We start from the raw sequence: 17281 nt of genomic DNA, 5'->3' as shown, positions 1-17281 counted from the left end.
GTAGAGAAATCCTAGCAAAACAATTCTATTTCAATGGAAAAGCTGGGGGCACAAACAAAATAATGACACAAACTATAAGCCACCATCTGATACAGAAGTGCAGTTGGTAACAATTCGACCATATGAGCAACTTAGGTGTGAACACTCGTTCAAGTCCAAACTAGCCAAACTTCCAAACTGAACTGCTACAAGCTTGCACACAGCCCACAAAGTTCATAACTCATTCTGTACCCAGAACCCACCTGCTTTCTGTATAGCAAGGCAAGGCAGTGGTCTGGTTGCATGGGTTCAACTCAAACCTGTCACCATCTGCCCCATGAGTCCTTCTGTTAATGTCATGTCCAAAAGAGCCCCCCAAACCAGTACCTCAGCTGCACACATCTCTTGAAGGAACATATGGAGCATGCAATCAGTCAGGACTATAGGACAACCAAGATGACTCAGTAAAGAACAGCAGACCACAATAAAGGTAGAGGTACTCTCATTATCACACAGAAACATTAGTTTGAGTCTGAGGCATAACATACTTTCACCCACACTCACACCCAAACTCTACCATGTAGCACAGACATAATTTGTGTGACTGTGCTGTGGTGGGGTCAGTATTCCTTCTACCTATTCATTCTGCCGACAAACAAGTACAATCTGCAACCTGGACAACATCTGATGTATCCATCAGAAATTAAGGCTGAAGAAATAAAGGTTACCTTCTTTTCACCAGGTATCTTCTGCCTATATATTCTGTAAGAAAAAGAATAGTTCTTGCATACCTTATTTTTAATTTTGTTGGGGAAAAAAACCAACAAAACTCGCAGTCCTTATGGGCACAGCATGTTTGATTCTCATTACTGAGCACTAAAATTCTCTTATGTAGGCAGTATCACCAGCCAGTCCAATTCCAGCTGTCTTGACACATTTGCTCTGGCAGCTTTTAATTGCCCAAGGACAGAACTGGTTGAAATGTTAAACAAGCCTGGTCTAACACAGATATTAAACCTAATCATCAGCCAGACAAAAAGAAGGTTAATTAGAACACATGTAAGGAGTTTTGAATACTATGAAAAAAGGCTTATATGCTAAACTTCACCTAATTTCCTTAAAGTCTGTTTACCCAGCTGGCTAGAAGCAACAGTCAAACTCACTAAAATTGGGCACATGTTAATCTTAAACCAACACGAGGAAGGAAGAAGTTATAATTGTGTTTATTCCTAGCTGCAAAAGAGGGGATGTTTAATCAGAAATTTAATATACACTTTGATCCAATGTTAATGAGCTGACACAATGTTGTACATTGAACTGACTTCAAAGATATGGGATGCCTTAAACAAATGTAATGTATATTTATGACACTGTTTAAGAAAAAGAAAACATTTCTTCTAATGAGGTCACCTTTATCAGAACACACTATCTGAGTAACTGGGGATAGTACATGTACATCAAGACATGTCAGAGCCCCAATTAGCTATGGCAAACTACAGAAGATAACAGAAACTGTTGCTCAAAAATTAAGAGCGCACATGTTCTTCACAAAATTTCTGTTCTTTTGTATTTAAAGCATTTACTCTAAGCATCAGTAAATATTGTTTTGCTCTAATCAATCACATGCTAAATTCTAAATGTTATTCTGTGGAAAAAATAAGATTTCACTCAGAAAATAAAAAATATTTCCTTCAAAAAGACAGAATAATAGGAATATGCAACTGAAAATATATATGTATATGTATACAAAGTAGAGGAAGAAAGCAAAACTAGGCATATCACAGGCTGCAATTTTTCAACACACAGCACTGAAAACAAGGTCAAAAACATACTGTAAGTGGAAAAGAAGCAAAATCAAGAACATACATAAGCACTAAGGAAAAGCGAAGGGCAGTACTGCAAACAACGATACAACAATTATGTGAAGTTTTGATTTCACATTAAAATCAGATTTTTTTTAAAAAGTAGACTGAAAATAAATTCTAAGAATGTCATTTATGTTGCTCAAGTATCGTGAATTACTGCCACAAATTTTTGATACAATAAAGCTTAAAATTACAAAAGTTAGCAGGATTAAATCAATACAGACATTTTTAATGTGCCATACAAATTATACAGCATTTCTTCTAGTGCATTCCTTGTGACAAATTCAAGAATGGTTAAGGAAGTTAGTGTTTTTCATAGATACAATAGTACTGTATATTCCAAAAATATATTTTGTCATATTATTAGCCAAAAAAGGTCTTATTACCTTAGTCAACATATTTAGCTATTTTTTCATCATGGTGCAATAACTGATAATGTTTAACAACACAGTCTTATTCATTAAGGTTTTGTTTTCTTCTTCATAGATTTTTTTAAAGTATTTTAAAGTTTGTATAAAGTCTGTATAATGCTACCAAAGATCCATACTAAGTATAGGACCCAGACCACACATAGCATCCTCCACCTAAAGAGCAGCACATGCTGGTATAGAGCTTCAAGGCTTTCTTACAGCACATTTATTCTTTTCAGTTGTCAGCAATAGTTGTACATTATACACGATTACGATGGATTCTCTCAGATGCATAATTCAGCCTAAGCAATTCAAACATTTCAAAGCAAATCACATGGCCCGTATGCTACCATCAGTTTTCATTATATTTAGAGGTATTTTAAAGCATACTTAGAGCTTTACATTTGGCATTCATTCAACGTAACTGACAACATGAGCTACCAGCACTTTCTTGTTCTAACCTGTGCTGTATTGCAAATCTAGGCGGCAAAAATTAAACAGAACATTTGCTATAAAAGTTAATGAACTATGAAAACAATAAATTTTGCCTCTAAATTAATGACTGTTTATTTTACTTTGGCAGTATAATATTACTTTGCATTAACAACTAATGAAACACAATTTACAGTCAGCAAGCCATCTTTCATATCCCAAATACTGATTTACATGCAAAAAGCTATCAGTGAGCATGCACTGCACTACAAAGGATTTTGCATATTAGATTAGATCAATATAAAGATGAGTTAACATTTGTATTCAGCAGAATTGAAATCTTGACACTACTGCTACAGGTCTTACAAATGAGTTTAAGAACTTCTTTGAGAAGAATATTTTACCTCCAGACAGTGTATGCCATTACAAAATCAACAATATCATGACGTGAATGCTACTGATCCACTGCTTATATCATTAAACACATGATTTGCATCATATTATGAAGAAAGAAGAAAAAAATCTTGAGGTGTTGTAGGAGGACTCTTGCACAATTTAATCAACCAAATGCCGTCTTTAATTAATAACTTTCCCACACACAGACTACTGAGCAATCAAACCCACGGCACTATAGATTGTGGTCATGCAGTGCTCTAAAGCAACCCTGCACTTGCTTATCAAATGTCTTTGCCTTCTGAACTTGCTCAGCTGCTTCCCTTGGAACTGCTTGTGCCCTCTCCTTGCAGGAAACCTTGCACCTGAGCTTCTTTCTCGTACATCTCTTTATACAAGCTTCATCCAACACTTCCTCTGTTATCAAAGGCCTTGTAAAACACATCATCACACGTTATAATGTCACTTTGGCTCTGATAGTGACGTTAATACACATATGTGTGAATTTGATACCTTATGAATTTTCTCCTACATGCTCCAAGGCTCCTCAAGGCTGTATTACAGCCCACTTACTTCTTGGAAACAGAAGGGTAAGAACACAACCAGTCCAGCAGACTATTACAGCATATGAAACAGGTCGAGTTGGCCTTCAGAAGCTTCACCTAACCTGCAGGCTGATAGTGTCCCTGCCACAACCACGGAGATCACAAACTCTACCAAAATGCAGCTGGTGACATTTCTGGATGAAAACTCAGATAATCTTTCTTTTTTTTCAGTTCCCTTTTTTTTTTCATTTTTCACCTTTTGGTGAAAAAGGGAAAAATTTACATGCCTAATCCTTATCCAGAGAGATATGGTTAAGAACCTCTTCCAGATCTCACCATGTAGGAGTTTCTAGAATAATCCAAGGCCTTTATTCAGCTTCTCCCACATGCTGGATAAGATGATTTCCCTTATCTTAAGGAACTATTCTCTAATCCTTTTATCTGTTGCAGGAAGGAGAAACCTGAGTGACTAAATAGACATATCTTCACTAAAAGCTGCTTTGTTTCCCAAAAGTCATGTAACAATACATTCATTTTCCATTCAACACAGAAGACAACTTGACTGAGAAGGTTATAACTTTCTATGGGACCAACAATGCCATAAGCTATGGAAACATCAGTATGCTTTCAATAGTTATCCATTAAAAAGGAACAATGCATTGTATAACTATTTTCTGTACAACAGTAGAACTACACTTCATTTCTTCACACATTCAGAAAAGTTTTAGGGCTACTGAAGAGCTTCTGATCTTCACAATAATGCAGAATCATAGAATAGTTTGGGGTGGAAGGGACCTTGAAAGGTCAGGTAGTCCAATCCCACTGCAATGAGCAGGGACATCAACAACATAAGGTTGCTCAGAGCCCTGTCCAACCTGACCTTGAATGTTTTAGCAATGGGGCATTTCCCATCTCTTTGGGAAACCTGTTCCATTGTTTCACCACTGCCATTGTAAAAAATTTCCGTATCTAGTCTGAATTTACCCTTTTTTAGTTTAAAATCATTACTACTTCTCCTATTTCAATAGACCCCATTTAAAAGTTTGTCACCATCTTGTAAATGAGCCCCCTGTAGGTACCAAAAGGCCATAATAAGGTCTCCCCAGAGCTTTCTCTTGTCCAGGTTAAATGACCCCAGCTCTCTCAGCCTTTCTTCATATGAGAGGTGTTCATCTGATCATTTTTGTGGCCCTCTGCTGGACCCACTTCAACAAGTCCATGTCTTTCTTGTGCTGAGGGCCCCAGTGCTGGATGTAGTACTCCAGGTGGGGTCTCATGAGAGTGAAGTAGAGGGGCATAATCACCTCCCTTGACCTGTTGGCCACACCTCTCCTGGCTCCAAGTGCATACTGTCAGCTCAGGGCCAGCTGACAACACCGACGAGTATCCCCAAGTCCTTTTCCAAAGGGTTCTCTCAATCCCTTTTTCGCAGAGCCTGTATGGATACCAGGGACTGTCACAGTTGAGGGCAGGACCTTGCACTTGGCCATGTTGAACATCAGTGTTCACAAAGGTCCACTTCTCGAACTTGTCCAGGTCCCTCTGCGTGGCATCCCATCCCTCAGGCATGTCAACTGCACCACTCACCTTGCTGTCATCTATAAATTTGCTGAGAGTGCACTTGATCTCACTGTCTGTGTCAACGATGAAGGTATTAAAGAATATTGGTCCAAAAACAGACCCCTGAGGACACCACTTGTCACCACTCTCCACCTGGATGTTGAGCTGTTAATCACAACCCTCTGGATGCAACCAACCAAGCAATTCCTCATCCACTGAACAGTCCCTCCATCAAATCCTTCTCTCTCCAATTCAGAGAGAAGGATATTGTGGAGGACTGTCTCAAAGGCCTTAGAGAAGTCCAGACAGGCAACATCCATAGCTCTTCTCTTGTCCACTGATATAGTCACTCCACCATAGAAGGCCCCTAGGTTGGTTAGGCAGGACCTGCCCTTGGTGAAGCCATGACAGCTTTCTCAAATTACCTCCCTGTCCTCCATGAGCTCTACCATAGCTAAGAGCATGTAGGTCTTAAAATGTTTTATTCTAAAATTGCTTCATAATCCCTCCTATTCACTAGTAAGTATTTTTACATTGACATTAGTCAGTCTCCTAAACTACAGAACTCATTCCATCAGTGAAATAAAAATCATGTCAAGATGGTAATTGTAACGTCTTCAGTTCTTGATTCTGTTTTTGCACATGGGTCTGACAGGACAGCAGGAGCCTCCCAAAGCAGCAAGCATACAATGGAAGTATAACTTCTGAGAACACAGGCAGTGGATGACTTCAGATGACCCAGGGTATAAATACGATGCAGTCTTTGCAGCTGGATAAAATCAATTTTTGAGTATAACAAAGAAAACAAAGACAATGTTTAAAATATTTTATATACGACAAACCCAGAGGAAATAAGAAAACATAAAAAGACAATCACTTTCAACAGAAAAAGTACAAAGAAAGGTCCAAAGGGGCAGAACTGCTCCAGCATTCCATCCCCATTCAAGTGCACCAACCAGATCATCTTATTTATCCATCCAAGTCCTCCTTCAACTTCAGTGGAGAAAAACAGGTGGTTTTCAGTTTGCCACCCACCGAGTTTTGCTATTGTAACTCAACAATCATAGACAGTTGTGGTAGTTTAGTCTAGGCCTTCCTTGGTTACCAGTTTGTAACCAAGGAAGGGTCCAGATTTACCCAGTATTCCCTACGATTTTTACATAAGCTGGGCTATAAGAAGAAAGGAGGAGAGAACTTCGCTCTCTCTCCTTCCGGCGGCTTGGAGGTGCAGGTTCCCTGCTGTTGAGTCTGCCGTGTTGGGGAGCGAGGCCTGGGAAGGCCTTGCCGACCTTGGGAGGCGGAGGTTGCCAGCGATCGATCCAGCGTGACTCTCCGTTGTCCCAAGGAGAGCAGTAAGATAGTTTTTTGCCAATTCTTTTAGTTGCTAGATATTGGGCTACTAATCGGGATACATATATATATTTTATTTTGATTTTGTTCCTTTTCCCTTCCCCCTTCCTGTTCCCTTGTGAAATTGTATATATATTTCAATTGTATACACCTGTAACATAAGGGTAAAAATATTTATATATATTGCTTTAGCTGTCTCTCTCTTGTTTTGGTTTTCCTGGTTGTTTTTTTCCTTCTTCTCCCTGAGGTTTGGGGGGGTGGTAAGGTTTGGAGACTTGGCAGGGAGCCAGCTTCAAACCACATCAACAGCAAAATAAAATGTCTTCTGTAAATGGCTGAAAAGAACAGCATCCACAGGAGTGCATGTTTCCTGCTCCAGCCTCCTGCTGCAGTGAGACTGATAATGGCAGCACTGACAGGAACAGGCTGAGCATAATGCGCAGTGTTTTCTGTCTGGGGGTATTATTTTGACTGACTGCATGAGACTGAGTACCACTGTACAGCTGTATTGGCACGTAAGCTTTGTGCATATCCTCGCTAAAGTTTAGAATAAAGTAATGATGTTAGACAGCTTCCAGAAACCAGCTTCTAAGAGTGCCATTTTGACTTAGTCCTTTTGAAAAAATAAACTATACTTTCAAATCTAGTTTACGTTAACTAGAGAAAGAAAGTCTTTGACTGTATGTGCCTTCTTTTTTTAAATTCTTCATAGCAGGACTGACAAGTTCGCCCCCGCCTTCCCGATTTTTTTCTTGTATGCATTTTTCTTTTTAGTTATGTTGTTTAAAATGCAATGTTGGCAATGAGATATTGCTAGAGGCTTTGGACTCATGCCTTCTGAAGCTTCCACTTTTCCCAACTTTTACTACCAATAAAGAATTTGTGTCTAGAAACATGTAATTTTAATTGCAAAATTACCCCAAAAACATAAATGGAACTTAATTGGTTACAAAATAATATTTTCACATAATCAAGGAATTGTTTGAGGTATTTAAGGCATAATTTATTAGTTCTGGTTAAGGTTCACATTTTGATTCCTACAGGCAAATAACAAACAGATTAGTAAGTGTAATTAAGCAGTTTATTTGTCTGACAATTGGCAGCTAGCAGTGCAATAACTTACTTGATCAATTGCCATTTTAAAGAACATTAAAGCTTCTCATAATTATGCTATCTATATGGTATGCAGATGAATAACAATACAGCATTACCCTTAACACAAGTGATTTAATATGATGTTTTGCCAGGTTTTCTACCTTTCTATATCATGCAAAAGGAAGTAATTACTTTTTGTACTGAAAGATTGAAGAACTGACTCCCCTTCAGATACACAAAGAATCTGACCATAGGAAGAACTACAGATGACAGCTTCTCTCAGTCCATTTTTTTCTGATACTCAAAGCCATGCATATTAGTTTTGAGAAAGAGTCACAGCTTTCCATTTAGCTCTTCAGAATTCTGCAGCTGTCAAGTGAAGACAGCCACCTGCCTCTGGGAGAAAGCCTTTCCAATTCATTACATAAAATAAAGTTCTTCTTATGTTCCTTAACTCAAATACTTTGTCAGGTAACATCAACAGTGCACAGCTCTTGGAGTCCATTTCTGTAAATAAATACCATACACATTTCAGACAGACATTACACCACAAAATATACAATGGCACATGTACAAGATCACCTTTTCAAGATCAAATGATACTTCAGTGATCCAGGTAAGGAAATATTTATCAGTCAGAAGTTCAGATAAACTACAGTACACTGACTTGAGAAGGTCAATGGAGATTGTTTTGGTTCCCTACTGTTTTACTGAAAATGCCTTGCATCCAATTAAAAAGAAAACCAGAAGAAAATATTACATTTAAATCACAAAAGTTTCAAGAAAAAAGTGAACAAGCTAAAAAACTTAAACATAAATTCAAATGAGATATGATATACCTTAACATGCAAAGACACCTAAACACAAACACATTCAGGAAAGTTACTGTCATTTCAACTCAACATCAGTACAATTAACTCCGTTCTTCTACCACTCTCAAATAATCACATTTAAAACTAATTTACAAAGAGGATTGATTTTAAAGTCTCTAGCAGAGAATCAATTCTGGAATGCTATTTTGTGCTACATGAGAAAGGTCAAAAACCTTGTTAAAATTCTAACAGAATTTAAGTTTTAATGACTGGAAACTTATGTTCTGGATCACTGACAATTAGAGAGCGTTTTCTATTTTATTACCATTTCTTAATAAGCCTACCTACAAAAGTACAGGCCTACTTGTAAGAGGCTGAATATATTTAGATTTCTAACAATGTTCTGAAAGTCCTTACATAATTTGATTTTCATAACAAATATTTTAACAAGCCATACATTCCCCTTCCACACTAGGAGGTTTCAAAAAAACGTGTAGGAGCACTAAGGAAATACTACAGTTCATTCTTTGGACTCATTATTCAACTGTCAAAGCTGTGAATCACCTGTCAATTAGCTTATCTTCTACCACATTTTCTGGAAAACATAAGCAGTGGTACATTTTTCTAGATTTCTAGTACCCAAACAATCTGCTGTCACTAATAGCTTCTACTTCAAACCATCTCCTTGAAGCAGGGAAGCATTATGCTATTTTATTAATGGAGAATTCAAGGACAAAGTGAGGATAACAAATCATACAAACAAGTCTGTGGCTAAGTCATGATTTCTCACATCTCTGACTTTGCCAGTTTATCCAACAGTTCTTGCTGCTAGCAAATGCCTTTCCCACCCTTCTACTTGCATAATACAGCTTCTACCAACTCTTCCCTTTCACATATCACTTACTTTCTCAGAAATCCTCTTGGTTCCTGTGAATAATCCCAGTCCCCAGATGTAGTGATGAACAGGAGAATATCCAACCTATGGCTGGAGACTTCCCACTTCTGTTTCCCAGCAGTTTGTAATACTTACAAGTTCTAGAATAATTCAGCATTACTACAGAGATAGCTCTCTTGCTGCTTATTTAGGGTTTGCATATAAGTTTGAGATGAAAACACAAAGTTTGAGAGTCAACCAATGCAGCACATACACTCTTTGGCTATTATTAGAAATCACTAACAGAACTGCTCTAGCATTAGGTGATAATTCTGTATGGAAAAAAAAGTAAACTATCATTATGCAATCTACCTTTCAACTAACAAATTGCTGATTAATTCAATCTCTCACTGACAGTCTCTATGGCAATAATTATTCCCTGTAGCAAATAACGCCTGCGGCATTTAAAAATGTCAACCTCCTCCACCTGACCTCTCTGCTTAATAGGGATTCTGGATCTGTTCTCCTTAAAAAAAAAAATCACAATTGCTAGAAAATTCCTCATTTATCAGTCATGATTTTACAGTTTTCACATGTAAAAAGCACATTGCAGAGTTGCATTGCTGTATAGTACATACCCCATGTTCTTTAGCAGCCATAACCACTTTTGAAAGAATATCTTCTTCTACAAATGGCCTCACAGCATCATGGATAATCACTACTTCTGGTTTCTGGAGCAGACGGCTGGAAAATTCCTTCTCTGCAAATACTTTCAGTCCATTGAAAATTGACCGGTGACGAGTTATTCCACCTTCTACTACTGTAACTCTTTTGTGGCCATATTTTTCAATGATAGTCTTCATTGTTTCAATATTTTCAGGAGAGACCACCACAATAATGTCAGATATCCAACTTATCCTAGAAAAAAATAGTACAAAACCACAGAAAGTAGATATGAATGACTAAATAAAAGTAGAGATATGTGAAACAAAGAAACTCATAACAAAAATTCAAGATGGCCAAATAAAGCATCTCTCAGCATACTCAAGCCCATGTTTTCATAATCCAGTCCTAAAAGGAAAGATATTACAGAGGATTTCTACCAATACATGGATACCAACCAACAAAATTGGAATTCTGGGAATGGACTCGCTTCCAACAGCCACTTTGCAGAAGGGCACCTTCTGATAACCCTTCCAAAAGCCTTCAAAGCATTTCTTACTCCAGCCTCATTCCTATTTTCACATGGAATTTCTAAATCAATCAGTTACAGTTTATTAATCAGTTTCCAACAAATTGGTAAATCCTGGGTCCTGGAATACTCCATGTTCCAAAGAAGTACACTATGTACAAAAAAATAAGAGGATCAAGAAAAATTCTGAAACTAAGTTCACTATAAAGACAATCATGAGTAGTAATTGACAGATTCCTAATGAATTCATGATACTGTAACACTTGAATATTGACAGGAAATATTATACTGGTAGTTTGAAAAAAAATATATATATACACACAAATGTTTCTGCTCTAGTATTCTAGGAAGCCAGAAAAATGTAAAAACATAGCTGTGCTAGGTAAGATTACAATAACATCAAAAGCATATTCTTAGAGAACTTCAAGCTGTTACTATTGCTATCTGCCTAGGTCTACAATAGAGGGGGTGTTGGGGGGGGTACAATGACCCACAAACCACAAGACAAAAAACAGTCATAACTGAAGCAAGGCTAAAGTCATACTTGTGTCAAAGGACCTAGGAATACAAATTCAAGTCACACATGCATACTGTTCTTCAAAGAAAATGGAAACACCACAATTCAAATCCATTTTAGTGTCCTATTTTCTAAATGTTATGTAGAGAACATTAAAAAAAAAAGTGTCTCCACAGATGGCAGAAGAGTTTCTTAGCATGTCAGACAAGAAACTCATCAGATGAGCAACGATTAAAAAAAAAAAACACTATGTTAAAATTACCTACATATCCAACTAAGGAGAGAGACAAGTATTATATGCTCTCTCAAGTAAAACTAGTAAAGCTATTGAAATCAATTTTGTAGACAAAACAAGAATAAAGGTACTAAGTATTTCCAGTTAGAAAAATAAGTGTAAGAAATTTACAGTTCAGAACTACACAGGCTGAAGATACTGGTTTCTACAATAACACATGAGAAAGCATTACCTAGAAACTACCCTTACTCCAAAAGAAAAGTCATCTGTGATACAAACGAGTCCCCCAGAGCTATGAGAAACAATAGAACATCTTCCACCTTTACGTATGGGTTGGGTTTTTTTTTTTGCAATTGATAAAACTGCATGGAAAACCATTTTAATTAATTTTAAAATAACTGTTAAAAATAAAATAAATGGAAGTGCTATTAGCATTCTTCAAAAGAAAAATATTTGTCCTCGAGTTCATTTTATTATTAACAAAGGCAGAAAATACAGCCAAACTAACATATTCTCAGCACTTTTAAAGTATTAAGTTGTTCAAATGTAAAATCTTAACCATATGGTTTCAAGTTTCATCTCAACTTGTCACTCACCACAGGTTCACAGGTTTTAAAAACCTCTGAAATTAGTTCTGGCATAATCTTACATTTAGCCACAAAACTTAGCATCTCTGCATGACTTAAACTTAGAACTAGGGCAAAGTAACTGGATTCATCTCAGTTCTTTTGACTATCGAGAGTCAATTTAAATAAAGCAAAATTCAAGAAGAGCTATTTCACACTGAATGAAAACAAGAGTTCTGCACTTCTATTTGCAGAACAACTATAGCCTTACACAGTACCCAGAAACAGTGGACATTCTGCACATTCACTAGCTCTGCGTAAGAAAAGCACTGACATTTCCCTTTCTGCAGTTAAATGAAACAGATTATGAGGCAACTGGGTAGCACACAGCATCTTCCAAAAAGACAGGAAGAGAGCACAAGTACTGGCCAGCCTATGATAAATCTCTGCACAGGGTGGGTGGAATGGCTCAAGGTCTCCAGTGGGGTACAATATACCAAAAAGTGACAGGATGCGGTCACAGCTCCACCCTGTGTCTGCATAAACACATTTGTAAACTTGAGTATGTCCTCCCTAAATTCATTCCAGACTCATATTCTACAATTAGAGCTGGGATTTAGCAATGTAACCTATTCATATGAGAGTATAAAGTCATCCACTAGACTGATTACACACCAGAACAGCCTGGGTTTTGTCCCACCAAAACTCATGGAAAGTACTAATCCAGTAAAGTATGCTACAAATTTTAATGAATAATAACAGTGCATCACATGGGTGCTTGCTCCTTTAAAGATCTGCTTATGGAAATGTTGCAAATGTTTTAATGAAGTAGAAAGTTATCAGTATACACTCAATCTGTCAGTAAATGAATCTTTTTTTCCTCCCTCAATTTGTCACATCATCTTCTTCAGAAAGATTTCACACTAAAATAACAAGCAGCTCAGGACCTGCTCAAATCCAATATAAAAACACCATTTCAATTTTATAACTGTAATATTAAATCAAGATAACACAAGTTTCAGCAAGAATCAGCACAGTGTATGAAAAAGATCATAATACTGTACCCCAATCTGCTTAAACAATACAGAACTCTAGTGCTTCCATACAACATAGGCTGTAGTTCCGAAGTGGAAAATCAGGTCTGACCAGATGAAACGCAACTACTCCAGTTATAATCACTTTAAAACTGCCTTAGGAAGACCTAAATACTAGCAGAAGGAAAACAATGAAGCAGAAAAGTACTATATGTTTGTTTTCTGCAACTATACTTCTCGTCATCACCTACAAACAGACTTACTGCCTGCTGGAAAATAGTATTATTTCATTAAGTTTCAAAAAAAAGTACAAACATTTATATTAGTCCACCTAGAATTCAAAGTAAAGGAGCTCATTAACTCAGCAGCAGATGACTTCTCAACACAAGGTGCAGAAGAAATTAAACAAAACCACTTTGAAACTGTATCACCTAAATGGCATGTTGAGGTATCAATGTGAATGAGGTTCAACCCTCCGTCAGTTCACTTGCATACAACCAGTGCTGAGCCTGAAATTTGACATCAGGCTTAAACGCTCACACTCAATCTCTTGCAACTCTCATTCTGCCAGTAACAAACTATTCAATACAACATATCAAAATCAGCAAAACAAGGCCAGAACCAGGCAGTCACTGCTGAGACGGCTTTAGCAGTGTTATACGGGATCTTTCACTGCCATAGAAACTCTTCAGAGGTGCGAGATAAATCATTATATCACTTTTGCTGGTCTTATTATTCAAACACCAAATTGGAAAAAGAACTATCAAGAACAACATGCACTTGCAGAATGCAAGCATAACTTCCTTTTGCTCCATAGCAGCTTTGTTATGACTTTATTGGTATATGAAAAACTGTATCTTTTACAGTACAAAAATGGAAGCAGGAAGCTTTTAAGTCTGGTATATTAAGGAAGTTTGGAGGATCTTATATACAGAAGCCATTCATTTTTTCTGGAAATAAAATGCTCCGTATGAGTCAGACAAAATAACAAAGATACGTTCATAAAGTTTGCTATCATTATTTTTAGCTCATAAGCTATTTCAAGAATAAGCTAATGATAACCGGACAAAAAGAACTAGTTTTGCTCACCTCCTCTCCTAAGGGCATCATCTATGATTATTATTGGCAGGTCAGTGTTCTACATGCTATCATTCTAATGCAACAGGATGCACTGCTTATTCATTCAGGTCTGCTCTTGTCTCATCTGCCCATTTTTCCATATTGATATTTAAGATTCTCACTACTTTCAGCTGAACAGCATAAAGATCTTTTTCCACCAACCTTTAAAAAGCACATGCAAAGCAGCTGCACATCCTTGAACTGCTCATGTATTTGTCTATATATTCCTACCTTTATTCCAGATAAAAAAAAAGCTTAAAAATAGCCACGTTAGCTGAGGTAATCAGAAATTATTACAGGCTAATGGGTCAATGATTCATTCAATTACATCAGGTCAACAACAGACATCAGAAGATAGTATCAAGCTAAACAGAAAACCTGCCACTTCTGGGTGACAGATTATGAGACAAACTGCAGTTCCTCAGTATCACATTTTTGCTCTTACAGTCTCACAAAGTGAGAACAAGGTACATCCTTTGTAGTTTCAAAGCCGGAAGTGAAAGTGCTGAGATGAAAGTGAAAGCCATTCCAAGCCTTGGAGTACACAGGTTCCCAGCTCCTCATACACATCTATACCAGTCAACAGTCTACTGAACACTCCAGCTCAGTAGAGATGGCAGGAAGCTCTGCCTGTCAGAGCCCTGGCAGTGGTTATTCCACTACTAAGCAAAAGCACCAAGTTGTTACTCTCACAATCAGCTTGGCTGGACCGTACAATTAGAATCCAACTTTCTAATTTTTTGCAGCTTTAGGACATAAATATAATTCTGTTGCTCGAAGTGCAGCTATTTTCTCAGAGCTTACTGGCAGTAAATATAAATGGGTTCTTTAGATGAATACTACTTATTTTCCTATGAATATCATTTCCTTCCCAAACCTCACTCTGTTCTTGCTTCCAGGTTTCCAATACAGTGAGGGAGGATATTATTCTTCTCTGTAGATTCTCATGACATTTTGGCAGAAATTACAGCTGTGGCAAGCTTTGGATCGGAAGTTTTGCTTACTGATGTGCTTACCTTTGTGACTGGTTGCTGTTGAAAATTAAATAAACAAGAAATATTTCTTTTGTAAAGTAACAAGTGACCTGAGGGAAGCCCCTCTGGGTGGGAGTGGAAAAAGAGTCACAATTTTGATGTTCTACACGTTTCCGTGAGTTAAGAACTCTGAGAGATGCTGGCAATTTCATTTCTTGCACCAATCTCCACTCTTCCCCATTTATCCTCTCTAAAAATCTAAAGGTTTGTTTTCCTAAAGTTACTGCAACACATTGCTTGCAACTAATGTGGATAGAGCCTTCCTAAATCTTCGTTTGCGAAGCCTAGCCATGATGATACTGCAACACATCCAGAATACACTCCTACCCACTGTGTTTCACGTGACACTACATAAAAGACTTACATTATATTAACATTTGACAGTAATATATTAACTGTCAGTCACATGCTTAGAACTCAACAGACTTATGAAAAGGAAAAAACCCTGGCTGCTAATAGATCCCATTACTTGAATCCTTTGTTCTAACACAGAATCACATAATGTTAAAGATTGGATGGAACCTTAAAGATCATTTAGTCCCAACCCCCCTGCCATGGTCTCCCACTAGACTAGGTGGCTCAAGGCCACATCCAAGCTGGCCTTGAGCACTGCCAGGGCTGGAGCATCCACAACCTCCCTGGGCAACCTGCTTACCACCTTAAGAATGACAAATTTATTCCCAATATCTAACCTAAAATTCCCCTTTCAGTTTGTACATCTTATTTCTCGTCCTACCACTACAACACAGTCATAGAAAAGTTACATGTGCAGCTTCATGCTACATATGCTTCCAGTCCAGCAACTACGACTTAAACAAACCTTTCTGCCTTAAGCCTCCTGCTGATGTGAGGTGTTTTACCATGACCAGCGGCGAAGCACAATGCAGTGCTATACACCACTGAGTGCATTCACCTCACCATGAGGAGTGGATCTTTTTTAGAGGCCTCTGGACACTACCATAAGGACCATCTCCAACGGCTATGGCAGCACAGATCTTTTCTCAAGGCTGATGAGTAGCATTATGACTGTCTCCAGCAACTGCGGTCGGCTCGCAGCTCACCAAACCAGCCACTGCAGCTACAGCAACCCTCGAGCTTCGAGGCTGAAGGGGCCTCGAACCCATGATCTCCGACATCCATGGAATGTACCACAGCTTGGAGGCACGGGCAGGGCTCTGGGAGGTCCGGGGGCCAGGCTAGGCTGGGGGAAGCGCCCAGGTCCCGCCTGGTACCTGTGCCCAGATGAGCGGGCCAGTCACACCTCGTTCCCTGCCCCGCTGTTGCTCCCTGCACGGTCTAACCGGGTGGGGAGGGACGGGGAGACACCGCAGCGCAAACCAGACCCGCCCAAGGCCTGCGGCGAGGGCAGCGCGACTGCCGGCGGCTCTCCAGGGACCGGGGCAGGGCGAGGGCCGGCCGGGGCCGGCGGGGCGCGGTCGGGGAGCCGGGCGGCGCCGCCTCGTTACCTCTCCATGGCCCGCACCGCGTAGCTGACGAGCGGCCTCCCCTGCACGGCGCAAAACTGCTTGGGAGTGGCGCCTCCCAGGCGCTCTCCGCTCCCGCCCGCCGGCAGCACGGCCGACACCGACACACCGCCGGGCTCCATCTGCGCGGGGTCCCGCGGCGCCTCCGCTCGGCGCCCCCCGCGGCAGGAACGGCGCAACCAACCAACCGCCCGCCTGTTTTATTCGCCCGCGACGTCCGCGACCCAAAGAATCCAGCGCCCGCCCGTTCGCCTGCCCCCAGCGCACACCGGGCCCTACTCCTCGCCCACCCCGCGCTACGCGAGGCCCCACAGCGGCTCCGCCGGGCGCGGGCAGTCCTGCGGGATGAGCCCGGGCCGCGGCACAAGGACAGCGGGCACACAGCGGGACAACCAGGGGACAGTGCCTATGGGCCCTTTAAATGGCCGGCGCGCGGGTGACTCCGGGTGGGAGGGGCCGGCGCGCGGGGCGAGGCCGCGCTGAGGGGCGGTGCGAGCCGAGGATCCGGGGGGTCCGTGGAACCGGGAGGGATGTTGTGCTTCAGTGAGGAAATAAACAGAGCGTGTTTGGCGCCCAGGGGAAGGCGGGCTCACCGCGGTCCCAGCCGTGGGCTTGCGTCCTCCTGAGAGCCCCACAGGCTGGCCGGGGACAGTTGTATTGTGGGAATTGTTGCCCTTCATCCTAGGAGGGGGAGATTGGAATAAGATCATAGAATTGGTAAGGTTAAAAAAGTCATCGAGTCCAGCCGTTAATCCAGCACAGCCGTGTTCACTGTTAAACCATGT

The 17281-nt window shown here is 39.9% G+C and overlaps 1 protein-coding gene across 3 annotated transcripts in view; it reads right to left on the bottom strand.

The window, feature by feature from the left end:
- CRPPA (CDP-L-ribitol pyrophosphorylase A) overlaps positions 1–16895 on the bottom strand; it is a 108000-nt gene extending 91105 nt beyond the window's left edge. For 2 of the 3 annotated variants that reach the window (XR_007904302.1, XM_051785992.1), the window contains exons 1-2: positions 16479–16777; positions 9954–10233 (exon numbers count right to left, since the gene is read on the bottom strand). Coding sequence is in view for 2 of the 3 variants with exons in the window: in XM_051785992.1 (XP_051641952.1) it covers positions 9954–10233; positions 16479–16618 (420 nt within the window). In the remaining variant the exon portion in view is untranslated. The other variant, XM_051785993.1, reaches the window with a different exon arrangement.
- Between the last annotated feature and the right edge of the window lie 386 nt (positions 16896–17281).

This window comes from Manacus candei, unplaced genomic scaffold (assembly GCF_025592945.1).
Source record: "Manacus candei isolate 608988 ecotype Guabito, Panama unplaced genomic scaffold, ASM2559294v1 h1tg000021l, whole genome shotgun sequence".
In the NCBI taxonomy this organism is placed as follows: Eukaryota; Metazoa; Chordata; class Aves; order Passeriformes; family Pipridae; genus Manacus; species Manacus candei.
Note: the sequence above shows the minus strand (reverse complement) of the source record. Positions and strands in the feature narration are given on the sequence as shown.